Source organism: Telmatherina bonti, assembly GCF_933228915.1.
Source record: "Telmatherina bonti genome assembly, chromosome: 11".
Taxonomy (NCBI): domain Eukaryota; kingdom Metazoa; phylum Chordata; class Actinopteri; order Atheriniformes; family Telmatherinidae; genus Telmatherina; species Telmatherina bonti.
In genome coordinates, this window is record NC_136629.1 from 39,279,892 (window position 1) to 39,302,447 (window position 22,556).

The 22,556-nt window shown below is 44.5% G+C and overlaps 1 protein-coding gene across 1 annotated transcript in view; it reads right to left on the reverse strand.

The window, feature by feature from the left end:
• nrg3a (neuregulin 3a) overlaps positions 1-22,556 on the reverse strand; it is a gene marked incomplete at both ends in the record, with an annotated part of 544,860 nt that overhangs the window by 78,111 nt on the left and 444,193 nt on the right. The window contains one exon of the mRNA XM_079248564.1: positions 9,554-9,577. Within this exon, the coding sequence (XP_079104690.1) occupies positions 9,554-9,577 (24 nt within the window). The remainder of the gene's footprint in view (positions 1-9,553; positions 9,578-22,556) is intronic.

The following is a 22,556-nucleotide window of genomic DNA, read 5'->3' on the forward strand; positions in this document are numbered from 1 at the left end:
GGAACAACGTTCTGGATACTACCATCCAGACCAGGAACAACATTCTGGATACTACCATCCAGAACAGGAACAACATTCTGGATACTACCATCCAGACCAGGAACAACGTTCTGGATACTACCATCCAGACCAGGAACAACGTTCTGGATACTACCATCCAGACCGGGAGCAACATTCTGGATACTACCATCCAGACCAGGAACAACATTCTGGATACTACCATCCAGAACAGGAACAACATTCTGGATACTACCATCCAGACCAGGAACAACGTTCTGGATACTACCATCCAGACCAGGAACAACATTCTGGATACTACCATCCAGACCAGGAACAACGTTCTGGATACTACCATCCAGACCGGGAGCAACATTCTGGATACTACCATCCAGACCAGGAACAACATTCTGGATACTACCATCCAGAACAGGAACAACATTCTGGATACTACCATCCAGACCAGGAACAACATTCTGGATACTACCATCCAGAACAGGAACAACGTTCTGGATACTACCATCCAGACCAGGAACAACATTCTGGATACTACCATCCAGAACAGGAACAACATTCTGGATACTACCATCCAGAACAGGAACAACATGCTGGATACTACCATCCAGAACGGGAACGACATTCTGGATACTACCATCCAGACCAGGAACAACATTCTGGATACTACCATCCAGACCAGGAACAACGTTCTGGATACTACCATCCAGAACAGGAACAACATTCTGGATACTACCATCCAGACCAGGAACAACATTCTGGATACTACCATCCAGAACAGGAACAACGTTCTGGATACTACCATCCAGACCAGGAACAACATTCTGGATAATACCATCCAGACCAGGAACAACATTCTGGATACTACCATCCAGAACAGGAACAACATTCTGGATACTACCATCCAGACCAGGAACAACATTCTGGATACTACCATCCAGAACAGGAACAACATTCTGGATACTACCATCCAGACCAGGAATAACATCCTGGATACTACCATCCAGACCAGGAACAACATTCTGGATACTACCATCCAGACCAGGAACAACATTCTGGATACTACCATCCAGACCAGGAACAACATTCTGGATACTACCATCCAGACCAGGAACAACATTCTGGATACTACCATCCAGAACAGGAACAACATTCTGGATACTACCATCCAGAACAGGAACAACGTTCTGGATACTACCATCCAGACCGGGAACAACGTTCTGGTAACTACCATCCAGACCAGGATCAACATTTAATCCCTGCAAGAGAACAAACACCACAATGTATCCAATACACTGTGGATTAATTAATAGTGGATCAGGAATCTGATAGTGGATCCATATAAGCTGGATATCGGATCAGCTGGAAATCACCATATTGGTGAAAATGAGCTTCTTTGTGGAGTCCTTTGTATGTTCCTACTTTCTTATGTTTTATCTTCATCAGTTCAAGATGTGTTGGTCTCAGCATCGGCCTTTGTGCATGTCATGTTTTGTTTCGCTGTGTTTGACTGTTGTTTTATCATTTGGTTGTTTCAAAGCGTCTCTGAAGAGCTGCTTTAGCTGCAAAGTGCAGTAACTCTGATTTGTTCATCTTAAGCCCGAAACAAGAGGCTACATTAGAGAACAAATGAATCTGATGTTTACCAGATTGGGTTTGGGCTGATCCACTGTGAAATCAACTGTAATGCGTAAGATCAACTGCACTCTTTTCTGTTGTTGCCATGAGCATCTGATATGGAAGGAGATGGATAAATGAGGGGAATGATATGACAAGTGCAAGAGAAGATCTAAGGATGCAGACAGCTTCAGTCTTGCAGCACTGATAAGAGATAAAACCTTTTTTCTTTTTTCCTTCCTAGCTGTTCTGATGTGCAAGGATAAAAAACACTTTCTAGTCTTGTCATAATCTTTTATCTGTAACTTAGATGGCTTCATTCTGCTTTTTACTGCAAACTGTAGATCTGTTTATGTAAAGGTGTCCTTTACATGTGTCCTGCCATCCAAAACATAAAAAAAAAAAACCCAAAACAATAAAATGTGTTCAAACCATAGACTTTACATAAAGAGATGGGCGGAGCCTCCGTGACGTCACCCGTAGGTTTCTGAAGAGCTGAATTGAAGCTCGGTGGGCGGTTCCTACCATCACCATCTTGGCAGGGTCATGCGTGTCGTCTCACCCAGAAAATACAAATATGGGCAAAGAGGTGGAGCTGAGAGGGGGGCTATGAGCGTCATGGTGGATGATTGACATCGAGTGAACTCCGAGCTTTCTGTAGCTAAGAGCTAACCGAGCTAACCCGGAGCTAACAGGAGCTAACCAGCTAACGGAGGTAAGCGGGCTAAAGCTAAGTCACGTTGTTAACCGGATAAAAACTGCGGTTGTTCTATGTTCTTCTGACTTGAAGCGGGAGATTGGGTACCTGTCAATCAAAAGGACACGCCCCTAAATATGCTTAATTTAGAGATTAATTTACTTTTAAACGGGCGAGTTAGAAAAAAATTCACTCCCCCCAGTTGTCATGAAGGTAAACCTGACCTATTAAACCTAAAATGGATTTTTGTACCAGGCTGTAAACATGTTTATTTCTGTTGTGAAGTTGGTCTTTTTAACATGGGAGTCTATGGGGATTTGCTCTGTTTTGGGGCCCCTAGTGGATGAAGGGGGAACTGCAGTTTTTGCATTGGCTTCACTTTTCACCGCCGAAAGTTGCTGATTGGTTCAAAATCTCCTACAGGTGTAAAACTGAAATAAGAAATGGGAATGCATATGATTCACATCTAACCATCAGTCCTATTGGTGTTGTCATGGTAACGCTGCTGGCCTTGAGGAAGCCAATACTCTGAGGATGGAAATGTCTTTTTGTTTTCCTGATGCAGATTTCCATTTGTTCATGTTGGCTGCTTCATTCTTCTTTGCTTTAAACAGACCTTAAAGCATCTGGAAGGAAAATGAACATGAGCTCCTCCAGGTTCACCTGAAACAGCTGCCTGTAACACTTTGCTCCAGCATTGATTTACAATCAGGTGGAACATCTTCCGGTCTGCGCTCCCTGATCTCTGATGGAAAGAAATATTGATGGAAGCCCGCATGACTGGCTGACAAGATGCAGAGAAGTTTTCTCCTACTTTCGCCCTGATACATAAAAGATTTATCTGGAGGAAGGAAGGATCCAAGAATTCTTGAATATATTCTGTGTTTTATTAAACACCGGGTGAGTGATGTACAAGGTGGAGACTTCTCAGCCTTCAGAAGCTTCTTTTCAAATTTGAATCAAACTGACTTTGTAGGAGGAGAGGCTCCTTCTCTGTGAATCCTGGATACATACCGGCTGCTTCTAAAGGACAGCGGGACTATTTTTATTTTAATCAAATATCAAAATGTGCATTTTGGTTCATGCTAAGCCTGTTTATGATGTTTCTCTCATTTGATTTAAGTTCTAACATGTGACAGTGGGAATGCATTTGACTTATGAAGAAACACGTGTTACCAGATCTACAGAAACACATGCAGGACACACACTGAGCAGATGATCCAAACACAAGTGTTGGAGGGTTAAACCATGAAATAAAGTGTACATTCATGCCACACTGCACCAAACAGCTGTGAGGAGCAAGTGTGTGGTGCTTTCAGGCTTCTGCAGAGGGCTGTAGATTTATTTACCATTCAGCAGTCTATTAATAAAATCACACAAGCCTTATTATTCTACATCCCCATTCCTTTGCTGCCAGAGATAATCACACATCAGTGGGCACAGTTTGCTGGAACAGCCTGCTGGACAACGGCTCCTCTACCTGAGTCTCAGCCACCTGCTCAAGCCTGAAAGCAGGTTTGGCATTTTTACAAGAATGAAAGCTTGACTCACCCAGAAATATATTTTCTCTTCTAATGACCCAGAAGGTTTCCATCAGAGCAGCCTTTAGTGATGTCCTGGTTGATAATGTCACTAAATCATTTAGTGAGTGGGAAATATTTAACCACTAAAAGCTCATGTTGGAGAAACTGTGCTTGTATGGGTTCAGTTTCAGACCCAACATTCGCATATGTTCACTGTTATTTCAGATATGTTAAAATTGTGTATTGTTTTCTCCTCCAGACACTTGATAACTGGTATTAAAATCCTGTGCAATGATTAAAATGTCATGAAAGTTATCACAAAGTGTCCAACTAAGAAAAAAAACCTTTTAATAATCTGCTCTGTCAGTTCACTGAAATATTCTGGCTCAGTATCTCCCCAGGCCTAATACCTGCGTAGGGCCTGAGTATTAGACTTTTTAAAGTGACTCCCACCCTTCCGGTGAGTTAAACTGGACCTTAGTTAAACTGGACCTTAGTTAAACTGGACCTTAGTTAAACTGGATTGTAGTTAAACTGGACCTAACAGTTAAACTGGACCTTACAGATAAACTGAACCTTGGTTAAACTGGACCTTAGTTAAACTGGATTGTAGTTAAACTGGACCTAACAGTTAAACTGGACCTTATAGATAAACTGTACCTTAGTTAAACTGGACCTAACAGTTAAACTGGACCTTATAGATAAACTGTACCTTAGTTAAACTGGACCTAACAGTTAAACTGTACCTTAGTTAAACTGAACCTTAGTTAAACTGGACCTTACAGATAAACTGGACCTTGGTTAAACTGGACCTTACAGATAAACTGGACCTTGGTTAAACTGGACCTTACAGATAAACTGGACCTTAGTTAAACTGAACCTTAGTTAAACTGGACCTAACAGTTAAACTGGACCTTAGTTAAACTGGACCTTACAGATAAACTGTACCTTAGTTAAACTGGACCTTAGTTAAACTGGACCTTACAGATAAACTGTACCTTAGTTAAACTGGACCTTAGTTAAACTGGACCTTAGTTAAACTGGATTGTAGTTAAACTGGACCTTAGTTAAACTGGACCTAACAGTTAAACTGGACCTTAGTTAAACTGGACCTTACAGATAAACTGTACCTTAGTTAAACTGGACCTTAGTTAAACTGGACCTTACAGATAAACTGTACCTTAGTTAAACTGGACCTTAGTTAAACTGGACCTTAGTTAAACTGGATTGTAGTTAAACTGGACCTTAGTTAAACTGGACCTAACAGTTAAACTGGACCTTAGTTAAACTGGACCTTAGTTAAACTGGACCTTACAGATAAACTGTACCTTAGTTAAACTGAACCTTAGTTAAACTGGACCTTAGTTAAACTGAACCTTAGTTAAACTGGACCTAACAGTTAAACTGGACCTTAGTTAAACTGGACCTTAGTTAAACTGGATTGTAGTTAAACTGGACCTAACAGTTAAACTGGACCTTATAGATAAACTGTACCTTGATTAAACTGGACCTTAGTTAAACTGGACCTTAGTTAAACTGGACCTTACAGTTAAACTGTACCTTAGTTAAACTGGACCTTACAGATAAACTGGACCTTACAGATAAACTGGACCTTACAGTTAAACTGGACCTTACAGTTAAACTGAACCTTAGTTAAACTGGACCTTACAGTTAAACTGAACCTTAGTTAAACTGGACCTAACAGTTAAACTGTACCTTAGTTAAACTGCACCTTAGTTAAACTGGACCTTACAGATAAACTGTACCTTGGTTAAACTGGACCTTACAGATAAACTGTACCTTGGTTAAACTGGACCTTACAGATAAACTGGACCTTAGTTAAACTGAACCTTAGTTAAACTGGACCTAACAGTTAAACTGTACCTTAGTTAAACTGAACCTTAGTTAAACTGGACCTTACAGATAAACTGGACCTTGGTTAAACTGGACCTTACAGATAAACTGGACCTTGGTTAAACTGGACCTTACAGATAAACTGGACCTTAGTTAAACTGAACCTTGGTTAAACTGGACCTAACAGTTAAACTGGACCTTAGTTAAACTGGACCTTACAGATAAACTGGACCTTAGTTAAACTGGACCTTAGTTAAACTGGACCTAACAGTTAAACTGGACCTTAGTTAAACTGGACCTTAGTTAAACTGGACCTTACAGATAAACTGTACCTTAGTTAAACTGGACCTTAGTTAAACTGGACCTAACAGTTAAACTGGACCTTAGTTAAACTGGACCTTAGTTAAACTGGACCTTACAGATAAACTGTACCTTAGTTAAACTGGACCTTAGTTAAACTGAACCTTAGTTAAACTGGACCTAACAGTTAAACTGGACCTTAGTTAAACTGGACCTTAGTTAAACTGGATTGTAGTTAAACTGGACCTAACAGTTAAACTGGACCTTAGTTAAACTGGACCTTAGTTAAACTGGACCTTACAGATAAACTGTACCTTAGTTAAACTGGACCTTAGTTAAACTGGACCTAACAGTTAAACTGGACCTTAGTTAAACTGGACCTAACAGTTAAACTGGACCTAACAGTTAAACTGGACCTTAGTTAAACTGGACTGTAGTTAAACTGGACCTTACAGTTAAACTGGACCTTAGTTAAACTGGACCTTAGTTAAACTGGACCTTACAGATAAACTGTACCTTAGTTAAACTGAACCTTAGTTAAACTGGACCTTAGTTAAACTGAACCTTAGTTAAACTGGACCTAACAGTTAAACTGGACCTTAGTTAAACTGGACCTTAGTTAAACTGGACCTTACAGATAAACTGTACCTTAGTTAAACTGGACCTTAGTTAAACTGGACCTTAGTTAAACTGGATTGTAGTTAAACTGGACCTAACAGTTAAACTGGACCTTAGTTAAACTGGACCTTAGTTAAACTGGATTGTAGTTAAACTGGACCTAACAGTTAAACTGGACCTAACAGATAAACTGTACCTTAGTTAAACTGAACCTTAGTTAAACTGGACCTTAGTTAAACTGAACCTTAGTTAAACTGGACCTAACAGTTAAACTGGACCTTAGTTAAACTGGACCTTAGTTAAACTGGACCTTAGTTAAACTGGATTGTAGTTAAACTGGACCTAACAGTTAAACTGGACCTTAGTTAAACTGGACCTTAGTTAAACTGGATTGTAGTTAAACTGGACCTAACAGTTAAACTGGACCTAACAGTTAAACTGGACCTTAGTTAAACTGGATTGTAGTTAAACTGGACCTTAGTTAAACTGGACCTTAGTTAAACTGGACCTTAGTTAAACTGGATTGTAGTTAAACTGGACCTAACAGTTAAACTGGACCTAACAGTTAAACTGGACCTTAGTTAAACTGGATTGTAGTTAAACTGGACCTAACAGTTAAACTGGACCTAACAGTTAAACTGGACCTTAGTTAAACTGGACCTTAGTTAAACTGGATTGTAGTTAAACTGGACCTAACAGTTAAACTGGACCTTAGTTAAACTGGACCTTACAGATAAACTGTACCTTAGTTAAACTGGACCTTAGTTAAACTGGACCTTAGTTAAACTGGACCTAACAGTTAAACTGGACCTTAGTTAAACTGGACCTTAGTTAAACTGGATTGTAGTTAAACTGGACCTAACAGTTAAACTGGACCTTAGTTAAACTGGACCTTACAGATAAACTGTACCTTAGTTAAACTGGACCTTAGTTAAACTGGACCTTACAGATAAACTGTACCTTAGTTAAACTGGACCTTAGTTAAACTGGATTGTAGTTAAACCGGACCTAACAGTTAAACTGGACCTTAGTTAAACTGGACCTTAGTTAAACTGGATTGTAGTTAAACTGGACCTAACAGTTAAACTGGACCTTAGTTAAACTGGACCTTACAGCAGTCTCTGCTTTTGGCATCACAAATGTGTTTTCACAAACTCTGACTTTCACCTCCTGAGCAGAAGGATTGACTCTTTCCCACCAACACACACACTGTGTATTATTCCTTACACTACCCAGCAGGAACACTGCAGTTCTGGGAGACTAGTCGTCCATTATGATCAGTGCTGGCTGAGCACGGCCTTCTCCAGGGACCCATTAAGACTTTACATAAACTCGCAGCACCAGAGAGGGGCGTGCTCCAGCTAACCAGGTCCGACACTTCCAGCTAACAATGACTGACACTTCATTCGCTCTCAGATTGCAGAGCTTCAATCCGAACAAAGAAATGTCGCTTTTTGCAGAATGATGATTCATTCATTCAGCCTTTTCATTTCCTGTACAGCTTTTTCCAGATCAGGGTCGAGGGGGGGGGGGGTCTGAAGCCAATACCAGCTATTAGCGGGCGAGAAATATGATCCATTATCTGAAATACATGATTAAATGAATTGATGTTGATACATTTAGTCAAATCGATCAGCGTCACCAGTGGGTTTATGTGGGTGTATCTGACACTGAACTGCATCGACTCATGGCTGACATGATTCTGCTGGAATAATGCTTGAATCTAACAGCGGAAGTCCTTGGAAGGAGAAATTAAGATGTTCAAACCGTGTTTTTTCTTTAATCAGACCTTCATCCTGCAGGTTTGTTGTTTCCTGTGTAAAGTCTGGTATTATTACAAGAGTGTTTGGCAGAGGAGTTCAAGCACATTTAGATTTATTCCATTTTCTCAGGGATAGACAGTCTAAGTCACAGACACTGACACAACACAGCAGAGTGTGGGAGGTGCTCATCTATCTGTGCACTGCTTAGCACAATGCTGGGGGAGACGTTGGCAGGACTGGAGACGCTAGCGAGGCGAAGAAACTGTGGCAGCCTGAACAACGTTGCAGAGGTAGAAGCTCTTGCTGAATAGAAATGGGAGAAACTGGCAGTCATCTCAAAGGGGAATTTCATCTCTTACTGCCATGGTTGGAAAAAAGTTTGTTCGTTTAGTGATTGAGCGGCATGAAAAGGATGACTCTGCTTGTTCCTGGGAAATGTTCAGAATCTAGAAGGAGTGCTGTCAAACAATGGGGAGGCTGTTTCCTTCATGATCCATTGCTTTGCAGAGCTGACTTTCTGAAAAGAGCCCAACAAGCATGGAGCTTGTGAGGGGGAGCTTGGCAGCGCCGAGGCTGAGCTGCTGGCATTCATCCATCACAGCCTCGCAAGCTGGTGCACGGGAAACGCACGTTCTGTACACGCTGTATGCATGTCATCTAATCTGTGGGCTTCAGACACACACTTCTGAACTTTTGCCATTAACGTGCACATGTGTACATGTGTACTAATGAGGAATGTATTTGGCAACAGCGCCAACATCACAAAAACTCCCTCGCTGCTCCCTGCCCGCCTCTCTGTTCTCACTGTTTCCAAGGAGACTGCAGCACATTGGTATTCTGAGGGGACACTTCATAAGCAATTGTGAGGGAAAGTCAGATCGTACAAGACAGAGAAAGACAGAGATGGAGACGGTCAAGAGACCAAGACACATAAATACTTTGTATATCGACCACAGAGCAGTGTTTACAGACATGTGTACATTTGTCTGGAGATTTTATGCAGCACAGTTTGTAAAATGATATAACGCCATGTGTGACAGCACTCAGGTGTGTCAGTGCATGTTGTGCACGTATGTGGAGAATCACACGGTGGATTGTTGATCCAACACGAGACCTTGTGGTGTGTACAGTCATGAGTCATGCAAAGAAGACAAAAACAGCGTTCTTACCCATGAACTCAATGCCCAGGTGATCTGTTGTTTCAGGCGGCAGCAAGGAGAGAGAGAGGAGAGAAAAAACACAAATGTTATTTAGAAAAGTGAACAACAGCAGGAAGTCAGTGCAGAACCAGATCATCGTGGAAACTGCTGTATTCGTGTCGAATCTGCTGTTGCAAAGCTCGGAGGGCAGCTCTTAGTAAGGCTCAGAGACACATTCACACACATGCTCCCTGCACTGTAAGGAGTCCTGGTGATAAAAATACACAAACTGACCCTAATTTTCACCCTCAAGTGTGTTAACACTGATTTTTCACTCTGTCCGTTTGGTTCAGATCGGCTCAGAGTTTTCCTCTGTCATCCCAGCAGATCCTCACCATTCAGAAGTCACTTCATGTGCAACCGAACTGCGATAAGTAACACATTTCAGAGAAAATCCCACTGACTGCAGTTTCCAGAACAAGCTGTATATAATGGATCCTCTTAGCATGTTCCAAGCGCACTCGGCTTGAATTATCAGTAAAACACATGTTTTTCACCACAATTTCCATTTGCAGTAAACGCAGCATCTTTTCTGCTCATGTTTGTGCATGAAGAACATTGTGAAGGAACAAGAAAAATAAGAAAATGAAGAAAGAGCTGAAAACATGCTTTTGTTCTCCATGCAAACTGTGTTTTCAGCGTCCTTGTCTTTTCTTTTCAGATTTCCATTAATGCTTCTGGGTTATTTAGATATTTTAAGGCTTTCAGAGAAAATTTAGGCGTCTGTCTTTCTTTTGAAATGATTAGAAGAAACAAAAGGAAACAGTTTAAGATAAATCAGCCATCAGACATTATGACCATCTGCCTACTGGGCAAGTCGTGTCCCAGCAACCGACAGGGCTTTGACCAGTCAGGGTTCACCCCGGATTAGTGTTCGTACTTCCCTGAACAAACCGTAGTGCCAGTGGAAGTCAACCAGGTTTAATTTAACCCTTTAAGGCCTGACCTATGAACATACGGGAAGAGAAGACAAATTTTTTAAATATGATTACTTTATGTGTTATGTTTCTTTTATATTTATCATTTATTACCTTGTGATATGTCAAAATGATTATCCTATAGTCTCCTGTTTCCTCTTATCTATTAAGAAGCAGAAGTTTCAGATTCTGTCCAACAGCATTTTGAGCAAAGTTTTTACCATGAAATGATGCAAAATTTTCCGGACCCAAAACTCTAAAAATGAAGGAGAATTTTAACGGACCCGGCGTTAGACCCAAACATCCGCCTGATGTGAGTCATGATGGAGGGTTTCTGGGGCCTTGATGTGTGGTGGCGCTCCGAGGAGGCTGAACCTCTTTAGAAACCAGACATCGTGACTCTGCAGGAGCGGATCCGTCTCTCATGGGGTCATGTGACCTGCAGGGCTTAACTTTACGCCATTTTTCCTCTTCTTCCAACCATTTCATCACCGCTGGCCAAAGTCAGGAGGTGAAACGGTGTCAGAAGAGCCAGAAAGAGATGGCTCCAGAGGAAAGACATGAGTCCACCTGCTGGTTGGAGTTGTGGATGGAAAACTCTGTTAGCATCAGTGTTAGCAGACTGCTAAGCTAGCTCTGTGGCTGTTGTGCACACGTAGCAACATGTGATGAACTTTTTCACATCTTCATCACAGACTTTATTCAGAACAACGACAGTAAATGTCTGATGAGCTGAGAATGTTGCAGGATACGTCTGCGTCTTTATTTTGCTGTTCAGTAGAAGCTAAATGCAGCTAGTTGAAGCTAATCGGCTACAGACCAAAGCTAACGTGACTCCCTGAACACTGAAGACACCCACATCTCCATCCTTTAATGGTGAAGAATCCTGTATTCCTGACTGAATTATTCCTCCATCAGCTGGGCAGAGTGGTCTGCAAACACGGAATCAGACGTTTTGTTTTGCAGCGGTGTAGTGCGGCCTGTGAGAAGTTACACGTTACACGTATCCCTTCAGATTCAACACAGTTGATGTCAACAGAACTGTGGCTTATCCAGTGACAAACACGTAGTGATGCTGGCTAAACGTCACCAAACAGCAGCTGAAATGTGACAATACAGCATCAGCCTCTCCTGATGGCAAATGTTGACTTCTGCTGGTCTGTCCAACATTTAACAAAACAAATGGAATTGTAGTAGATTTTGTCTCTGCATGATGCAATGTAAAGCAGACATGGTAAATATGTCAGAGACAACAGGATTAACTGTGGCGCTTCATTAACTCCAAACTACACTGAACCGGGTACAACGAGTTGGTACAGGATCTCAACACGGTTGCTAAAACTAGATGAATTCATGTCATTTTCTGCAGACTATGATGCACATAGACTGGGGAAAAAAGAATTCCTAACCCAACATTTTCATCAGCAAACAACAAAAAGCGCAACACTCAACACAAAATAAATATGAAGGCTTGTGCATATTGTTGTCTGAATCACATCAGGGAAATAGGAGGTTGTTTGTAGTTATGGCAACATAAATTGCTTGTATTTTTGACACTGGAACCCCAATTACATTTTTGTAGCAATTTTCTAGAAAAGCATAGGGTAAGCAAAGGGTGAGGCAGGTTGCTGGTGTTAATAGAAACATCTAACATATGCGAGAAGCGATTACTGCTGTACAATGTAAAGCAATTTTCCTCATCAGAAGAAAAAAAACCTCTTACTATTCATACTGAATATTATTTGTCACTATTTGTATTCTTGTTCTTTTCATCTGCTTTATGCTTGGAAATAAGCAGCGAAAAAACAGGCTGGACAAAAATTTAGTTAACATGCAGCCATGTTGAGGTGGAGATGTGATCACTGCTACGCTAGCTGCATCTCTGCTAGCTGCACCCCTGCTAGCTACATCCCTGCTAGTTGCATCCATGCTAGCTGCATCTAGCTGCATCCCTGCTAGCTGCATGCTAGCTAGCTGCATCCCTGCCAGCTGCATCTCTGCTAGCTACATCCCTGCTAGCTGAATGTAGTTGCATCCATGCTAGCTACATCAATGCTAGCTACATCCACACTATCTGCATCTAGCTGCATCCACGCTAGCTGCATACCTGCTAACTACATCCCTGCTAGCTACATCAATGCTAGCTACATCCCTGCTAGCTACATCCATGCCAGCTGCATCTAGCTGCATCCACGCTAAATGGATCCCTGCTAACTACATCCTTGCTAGCTGTATCCCTGCTAGCTAAATCCCTGCTAGCTGCATCCATGCTAGCTACATCCATAGTAGCTACATCCCTGCTAGCTGCATCCATGCTAGCAACGGTCCTGCTAGCTGCATGTATGCTAGCTGCATCTAGCTGCATCACTGCTAGCTGCATCTCTGCTAGCTACATCCCTCCTAGCTGCATCCATGCAAGCTGTATCCCTGCTAGCTACATCCCTGCTAGCTGCATCTAGCTGCATCCACGCTAAATGCATCCCTGCTAACTACATCCCTGCTAGCTACATCCATGCTAGCTACATCCCTGCTAGCTGCATCCATGCTATCTGCATCTAGCTGCATCCCTGCTAGCTAGCTGCATCCCTTCTAGCTGAATGTAGCTGCATCCATGCTAGCTACATCCATGCTAGCTACATCCACGCTAGCTGCATCCCTGCTAACTACATCCCTGCTAGCTACATCAATGCTAGCTACATCCCTGCTAGCTACATCCATGCCAGCTGCATCTAGTTGCATCCACGCTAAATGGATCCCTGCTAACTACATCCTTGCTAGCTGCATCCATGCTAGCTGCATCCATGCTATCTACATCCCTGCTAGCTGCATCCATGCTAGCAACGGTCCTGCTAGCTGCATCCATGCTAGCTGCATCTAGCTGCATCACTGCTAGCTGCATCTCTGCTAGCTACATCCCTCCTAGCTGCATCCATGCAAGCTGTATCCCTGCTAGCTACATCTCTGCTAGCTGCATCTAGCTGCATCCACGCTAAATGCATCCCTGCTAACTACTTCCCTGCTAGCTACATCCCTGCTACCTGCATCTATGCTATCTGCATCTAGCTGCATCACTGCTAGCTAGCTGCATCCCTTCTAGCTGAATGTAGCTGCATCCATGCTAGCTACATCCACGCTAGCTGCATCCCTGCTAACTACATCCCTGCTAGCTACATCAATGCTAGCTAAATCCCTGCTAGCTACATCCATGCCAGCTGCATCTAGCTGCATCCACGCTAAATGGATCCCTGCTAACTACATCCTTGCTAGCTGCATCCATGCTAGCTGCATCCATGCTAACTACATCCCTGCTAGCTGCATCCATGCTAGCAACGGTCCTGCTAGCTGCATCCATGCTAGCTGCATCTCTGCTAGCTACATCCCTCCTAGCTGCATCCATGCAAGCTGTATCCCTGCTAGCTACATCCCTGCTAGCTACATCCCTGCTAGCTGCATCTAGCTGCATCCATGCTAGCTACATCCCTGCTAGCTGCATCCATGCTAGCTGCGTCTAGCTGCATCCCTGCTAGCTAGCTGCATCCCTTCTAGTTGAATGTAGCTGCATCCATGCTAGCTACATCCACGCTAGCTGCATACCTGCTAACTACATCCCTGCTATCTACATCCCTGCTAGCTACATCAATGCTAGCTACATCCCTGCTAGCTACATCCATGCCAGCTGCATCTAGTTGCATCCACGCTAAATGGATCCCTGCTAACTACATCCTTGCTAGCTGCATCCATGCTAGCTGCATCCATGCTAGCTGCATCCATGCTAGCTGCATCTCTGCTAGCTACATCCCTCCTAGCTGCATCCATGCAAGCTGTATCCCTGCTAGCTACATCCCTGCTAGCTGCATCTTGCTGCATCCACGCTAAATGCATCCCTGCTAACTACTTCCCTGCTAGCTACATCCCTGCTAGCTGCATCATGCTATCTGCATCTAGCTGCATCACTGCTAGCTAGCTGCATCCCTTCTAGCTGAATGTAGCTGCATCCATGCTAGCTACATCCACGCTAGCTGCATCCCTGCTAACTACATCCCTGCTAGCTACATCAATGGTAGCTACATCAATGCTAGATACATCCATGCTAGCTGCATCCATGCTAGCTGCATCTAGCTGCATCCACGCTAAATGGATCCCTGCTAACTACATCCCTGCTAGCTACATCAATGGTAGCTACATCCCTGCTAGCTGCATCCATGTTAGCTGCATCTAGCTACATCCCCGCTAGCTAGTACACCCCTCATTGACGGCCTGTAGAAAGTCTGGGTGTTGGTGTGGCTTTTATAAATGATGTGAGTGACTTTATCTCCACAGAACCTGCATCACCACAGAGACCAGATCCCACACATCTTATTGGGGGATCTGGTCCCTCTCATGCTCTGTCCAGTCCATCCCGTATCTCACGGAGCAACATTTGCACATATGTTCAAGGATTATTTTTCAAGTTACCAACGACCCAGAGACATCTGTGTGATGCTTCCCTGATTTATCCACCATAGAAATGCCCTGATGTAAGACAGCTTCGGGCCAACATGATAAATCGTATCGCTTTGTATTCAGGAAAATGTGAGGTGTCTTTATTTTTCTGTTCCTTCATGTTAATAAAACTGTGAAATGTTGCTGCTTTAATTTATCACGAATGAAACTGCCATTCTTTATCTTCATTTGCAGCGTGGCGAATGCGTCACACATGATAAATACCCACACAACACAACTGTGTTCATATTTTTTAGCCTTGGCGACCTCATTGGCCTCTGCAGAGCTAAAAGAAAATGACAGCATGATCTGTTCTTTGAAACTCTGCAGTTTCTCAGCCTTTGGGTTGAGCTAAAAGCACTGCTGCTGCCGATGCTGCCGGGGTTGGAAACTCAATTTCCCATGGAGCTCAATGAGAAGAGCCTAGCACTAAAGCTGCCAAGGTCAGGGATTTCATTTTCTCTATAGCTTGGTGGATAGACTATATATCAGAACCAGCATTGTCAGGATATGAGTCTTAGTTCCCATCGGGGCAAGCCATACTCAAGATGTATGCACTCTGGCTTGTGTCAACCTCTTCAGATCCACACAGTGTCACATGTTAAATATGCTGTGTGGAAACTGAGCCACTGCGCTGCTCCCAAACGGCATCTCATTTCAGAACGGCCTGGAAATTCCTCTAAAATGAATTTCTCTACATCTATCAGAAGGATTTTCTCCTGTAAAAGATTCATCAAAGGAGGACACAAAGAAGCGTTCAGAGGAGACGGAGGTAAAGATAACGCGATGAAAGGGAGATACTGTCATCTTTATCATAAAATGGCTTCACTATTCTAAGTGTAAAAACGTTCAGATGGTTTTGTACATGAAGTGCACATCAGCCTGCACCAAACTAAGATCTTTGCATTCAGTCTGAGTGTTTATGGACCACGGCGTTCAGTGTGATGCTTTTCAGAGGGAGATTCTGGGGTGTGTGTAATTGGACAGAGGTTGACCTCTACAGCTGTCGGAGGAGATGCACATGCAAGGCGCTGTGTCTGAGAAGACATGACGCTTTCCGTACCCTGATCAGGGATTCTTTTTCAACTTTCAGCAGCTCAGATCGAGCAGAGAGCAAAGCTGCAGCTTAATGCAGAAGGAAAATGAACTTGAGAATATCTGTCCGGAGAAAAAAAACACACGTTTCATGTGATGCCATGTTATGCACATGTCAAAGACAAATTTTGCAAATCTGGTGCGTGTGTGTGTGTGGAGCCCATGTTCTGTTTCTGTTGGATCCCTGTCAGCTGCAGCCAACAGCTGCTGCTCTTCATGCAGATATGTACTCACAAATACATCACATAATGCTTGCAAGGTCCACAAACTATTCAGTGAAATCTCCATTATGTGTACAGATATACATACACACCTCCCTACGTACACACTCTCACACACTTCAGTGACAATGCAGCAAAATTCTAAACTTAATGGTGCTATTTACTTTTCATATGCAGGATGGTTTTCTAGGCAAGTTTATACATTTTACATCTTTTTCTAAATGTTTATCAGGACTTTAAATGAGAATTCACACAGATTTAACATTTTTATTAGGATGAAAATGTTCTGAAACCATTTTCCCAAGAATAATAAGTGTTGCACATGTACCCTGCTGACATAAGTAAAACTTTACAGCCTCATGTGTGAAACATCTTTATGTTACCGCCATAGACTGTATAAAGAGATGGGCGGAGACTCCGTGACGTCACCCGTAGGTTTCTGAAGAGCTGAATTGAAGCTCGGTGGGCGGTTCCTACCATCACCATCTTGGCAGGGGCATGCGCGTCGTCTCACGCATGCCCCTATGGGCAAAGAGGTGGAGCTGAGAGGGGGGCTGTGAGCGTCATGGTGGATGATTGACATCGAGCGAACTCCGAGCTGCGAACAGGAGCTAACCAGCTAACGGAGGTAAGCGGGCTGTTAAGCAGCTAAGAACCACAAAAAATATTCAATGGGAAAATAATATGCAAATAAGATTTAAAATAATCAGCTTGACTAAATTAAACTGATATTTGCCTCTGTGGGTGAAAACATAAAGAACTGCAACATGTTCAATGAAGACAAAGATTTTAGTTCATTATTTCTTGTGTGGTGGAAAAGAAACAAAGCGGGACGGTTTGCTGAGTCATAAAGCTGTTCTTCTCCACGTCTGAGCGACTTCTAGCTTTAGCTCACACCTCCCTACACCATCTGCTCTCTGACGATGTGGACCGGAGGAGATGCAGAGTCGTCATTAGTGCAGAATGCAAACCATCTCTTTAAATAAACTCAGCATTTGCCCCGTGCAGGGTAGCATGTTTCTGCCATCAGAACGTCAGCTGTGTGTCTGGTAAACGTCTGCTACAGCTGGATCAGGTCTCAGAGCCTGTTGGAGCCAAATGGACGGATCTGCTGATCACATCCAGGCAGGATTATTGTGTTGGAGTTATTCTGGATGCGACTCAGACTGATGCAAATGTCCTTGAATTGTCTAAATTCTTAACTTTTCAGTACTCAAGGAAATAAAGTGCACACCATGGAGGAGCGGAAATGAAAATGCCGGTGGCATTCTAGGAGAAAGTAGCTACTCCCCACTGAGTGTGTACCTGCAGCCGGAGGCGAAGACAGGTGTGGGTGGCAGGGAGTCTGCAGCGTGTCGCCCCATTTCCCCTCCCTGTGGACCCACATATGCTGATGGGGATAGGCACGATGTCAGAGTGTGTGTGTGTGTGACTCCACCTCTGGAGGGAGTCTCATAGAGGAAAACAGATTAGCTCACCTTCACTGGGACACACACACACACACACACACACAGTGGTGAAGTGCCACACACTGACATATGTATTGTGTTTTAATGTGAAAATGATGCAGTTTGTATGGAGACAAAACCTAATCCTGCCTGCGCCTTTTCAGCCGCCTGACATGTTGCATTAATAACTGCTCAGCTCAAGGCCAGGAGGAAATTCTGCTGAAGCGGTTCCAGTCCGAAAACACACACATCCCAATCTGTTTCAGTCGTTAAGGTGCTGGTTCCGGTCCGAAAACACACACATCCCAATCTGTTTCAGTCGTTAAGGTACTGGTTCCGGTCCGAAAACACACACATCCCAATCTGTTTCAGTCGTTAAGGCGCTGGTTCCGGTCCGAAAACACACACATCCCAATCTGTTTCAGTCGTTACGACGCTGGTTCCGTTCCGAAAACACACACATCCCAATCTGTTTCAGTCGTTAAGGCGCTGGTTCCGGTCCGAAAAAACACACATCCCAATCTGTTTCAGTCGTTAAGGCGCTGGTTCCGGTCCGAAAACACACACATCCCAATCTGTTTCAGTCGTTACGACGCTGGTTCCGGTCCGAAAACACACACATCCCAATCTGTTTCAGTCGTTAAGGCGCTGGTTCCGGTCCGAAAACACACACATCCCAATCTGTTTCAGTCGTTAAGGCGCTGGTTCCGGTCCGAAAACACACACATCCCAATCTGTTTCAGTCGTTAAGGCGCTGGTTCCGGTCCGAAAACACACACATCCCAATCTGTTTCAGTCGTTAAGGTGCTGGTTCCGGTCCGAAAACACACACATCCCAATCTGTTTCAGTCGTTAAGGCGCTGGTTCCGGTCCGAAAACACACACATCCCAATCTGTTTCAGTCGTTACGACGCTGGTTCCGGTCCGAAAACACACACATCCCAATCTGTTTCAGTCGTTACGACGCTGGTTCCGGTCAGAAAACACACACATCCCAATCTGTTTCAGTCGTTACGATGCTGGTTCCGGTCCGAAAACACACACATCCCAATCTGTTTCAGTCGTTAAGGTGCTGGTTCCGGTCCGAAAACACACACATCCCAATCTGTTTCAGTCGTTAAGGTGCTGGTTCCGGTCCAAAAACACACACATCCCAATCTGTTTCAGTCGTTACGGCGCTGGTTCCGGTCCGAAAACACACACATCCCAATCTGTTTCAGTCGTTACGGCGCTGGTTCCGGTCCGAAAACACACACATCCCAATCTGTTTCAGTCGTTACGACGCTGGTTCCGGTCCGAAAACACACACATCCCAATCTGTTTCAGTCGTTACGACGCTGGTTCCGTTCCGAAAACACACACATCCCAATCTGTTTCAGTCGTTAAGGCGCTGGTTCCGGTCCGAAAAAACACACATCCCAATCTGTTTCAGTCGTTAAGGCGCTGGTTCCGGTCCGAAAACACACACATCCCAATCTGTTTCAGTCGTTACGACGCTGGTTCCGGTCCGAAAACACACACATCCCAATCTGTTTCAGTCGTTACGACGCTGGTTCCGTTCCGAAAACACACACATCCCAATCTGTTTCAGTCGTTAAGGCGCTGGTTCCGGTCCGAAAACACACACATCCCAATCTGTTTCAGTCGTTAAGGCGCTGGTTCCGGTCCGAAAACACACACATCCCAATCTGTTTCAGTCGTTAAGGTGCTGGTTCCGGTCCGAAAACACACACATCCCAATCTGTTTCAGTCGTTACGGTGCTGGTTCCGGTCCGAAAACACACACATCCCAATCTGTTTCAGTCGTTAAGGTGCTGGTTCCGGTCCGAAAACACACACATCCCAATCTGTTTAAGTCGTTACGGCGCTGGTTCCGGTCCGAAAACACACACATCCCAATCTGTTTCAGTCGTTACGATGCTGGTTCCGGTCCGAAAACACACACATCCCAATCTGTTTCAGTCGGTAAGGCGCTGGTTCCGGTCAGAAAACACACACATCCCAATCTGTTTCAGTCGTTACGATGCTGGTTCCGGTCCGAAAACACACACATCCCAATCTGTTTCAGTCGGTAAGGCGCTGGTTCCGGTCAGAAAACACACACATCCCAATCTGTTTCAGTCGTTACGACGCTGGTTCCAGTCCAAAAACACACACATCCCAATCTGTTTCAGTCGTTACGGCGCTGGTTCCAGTCCAAAAACACACACATCCCAATCTGTTTCAGTCGTTACGGCGCTGGTTCCGGTCCGAAAACACACACATCCCAATCTGTTTCAGTCGTTACGGCGCTGGTTCCGGTCCGAAAACACACACATCCCAATCTGTTTCAGTCGTTACGACGCTGGTTCCGGTCCGAAAACACACACATCCCAATCTGTTTCAGTCGTTAAGGCCCTGGTTCCGGTCCGAAAACACACACATCCCAATCTGTTTCAGTCGTTACGACGCTGGTTCCGGTCCGAAAACACACACATCCCAATCTGTTTCAGTCGTTAAGGTGCTGGTTCCGGTCCGAAAACACACACATCCCAATCTGTTTCAGTCGTTAAGGCGCTGGTTCCGGTCCGAAAACACACACATCCCAATCTGTTTCAGTCGTTAAGATGCTGGTTCCGGTCCGAAAACACACACATCCCAATCTGTTTCAGTCGTTAAGGTGCTGGTTCCGGTCCGAAAACACACACATCCCAATCTGTTTCAGTCGTTAAGGTGCTGGTTCCGGTCCGAAAACACACACATCCCAATCTGCTTCAGTCGTTAAGGCGCTGGTTCCGGTCCGAAAACACACACATCCCAATCTGTTTCAGTTGTTAAGGCGCTGGTTCCGGTCCGAAAACACACACATCCCAATCTGTTTCAGTCGTTAAGGTGCTGGTTCCGGTCCGAAAACACACACATCCCAATCTGTTTCAGTCGTTAAGGTGCTGGTTCCGGTCCGAAAACACACACATCCCAATCTGTTTCAGTCGTTAAGGTGCTGGTTCCGGTCCGAAAACACACACATCCCAATCTGTTTCAGTCGTTAAGGTGCTGGTTCCGGTCCGAAAACACACACATCCCAATCTGTTTCAGTCGTTACGGCGCTGGTTCCGGTCCGAAAACACACACATCCCAATCTGTTTCAGTCGTTAAGGCGCTGGTTCCGGTCCGAAAACACACACATCCTAATCTGTTTCAGTCGTTAAGGTACTGGTTCCGGTCCGAAAACACACACATCCCAATCTGTTTCAGTCGTTAAGGCGCTGGTTCCGGTCCGAAAACACACACATCCCAATCTGTTTCAGTCGTTAAGGTGCTGGTTCCGGTCCAAAAACACACACATCCCAATCTGTTTCAGTCGTTAAGGTGCTGGTTCCGGTCCGAAAACACACACATCCCAATCTGTTTCAGTCGTTACGGCGCTGGTTCTGGTCCGAAAACACACACATCCCAATCTGTTTCAGTCGTTACGACGCTGGTTCCGGTCCGAAAACACACACATCCCAATCTGTTTCAGTCGTTAAGGCGCTGGTTCCGGTCCGAAAACACACACATCCCAATCTGTTTCAGTCGTTAAGGTGCTGGTTCCGGTCCGAAAACACACACATCCCAATCTGTTTCAGTCGTTAAGGCGCTGGTTCCGGTCCGAAAACACACACATCCCAATCTGTTTCAGTCGTTAAGGTGCTGGTTCCGGTCCGAAAACACACACATCCCAATCTGTTTCAGTCGTTAAGGCGCTGGTTCCGGTCCGAAAACACACACATCCCAATCTGTTTCAGTCGTTAAGGTGCTGGTTCCGGTCCGAAAACACACACATCCTAATCTGTTTCAGTCGTTAAGGTGCTGGTTCCGGTCCGAAAACACACACATCCCAATCTGTTTCAGTCGTTAAGGCGCTGGTTCCGGTCCGAAAAAACACACATCCCAATCTGTTTCAGTCGTTAAGGTGCTGGTTCCGGTCCGAAAACACACACATCCCAATCTGTTTCAGTCGTTAAGGTGCTGGTTCCGGTCCGAAAACACACACATCCCAATCTGTTTCAATCGTTTAGGTGCTGGTTCCGGTCCGAAAACACACACATCCCAATCTGTTTCAGTCGTTACGATGCTGGTTCCGGTCCGAAAACACACACATCCCAATCTGTTTCAGTCGTTACGACGCTGGTTCCGGTCCGAAAATACACACATCCCAATCTGTTTCAGTCGTTACGACGCTGGTTCCGGTCCGAAAACACACACATCCCAATCTGTTTCAATCGTTTAGGTGCTGGTTCCGGTCCGAAAACACACACATCCCAATCTGTTTCAGTCGTTAAGGCGCTGGTTCCGGTCCGAAAACACACACATCCCAATCTGTTTCAATCGTTTAGGTGCTGGTTCCGGTCCGAAAACACACACATCCCAATCTGTCTCAGTCGTTACGACGCTGGTTCCGGTCCGAAAACACACACATCCCAATCTGTTTCAGTCGTTAAGGTGCTGGTTCCGGTCCGAAAACACACACATCCCAATCTGTTTCAGTCGTTACGACGCTGGTTCCGGTCCGAAAACACACACATCCCAATCTGCTTCAGTCGTTAAGGTGCTGGTTCCGGTCCGAAAACACACACATCCCAATCTGTTTCAGTCGTTAAGGCGCTGGTTCCGGTCCGAAAACACACACATCCCAATCTGTTTCAGTCGTTACGGCGCTGGTTCCGGTCCGAAAACACACACATCCCAATCTGCTTCAGTCGTCAAGGCGCTGGTTCCGGTCCGAAAACACACACATCCCAATCTGTCTCAGTCGTTACGATGCTGGATCCGGTCCGAAAACACACACATC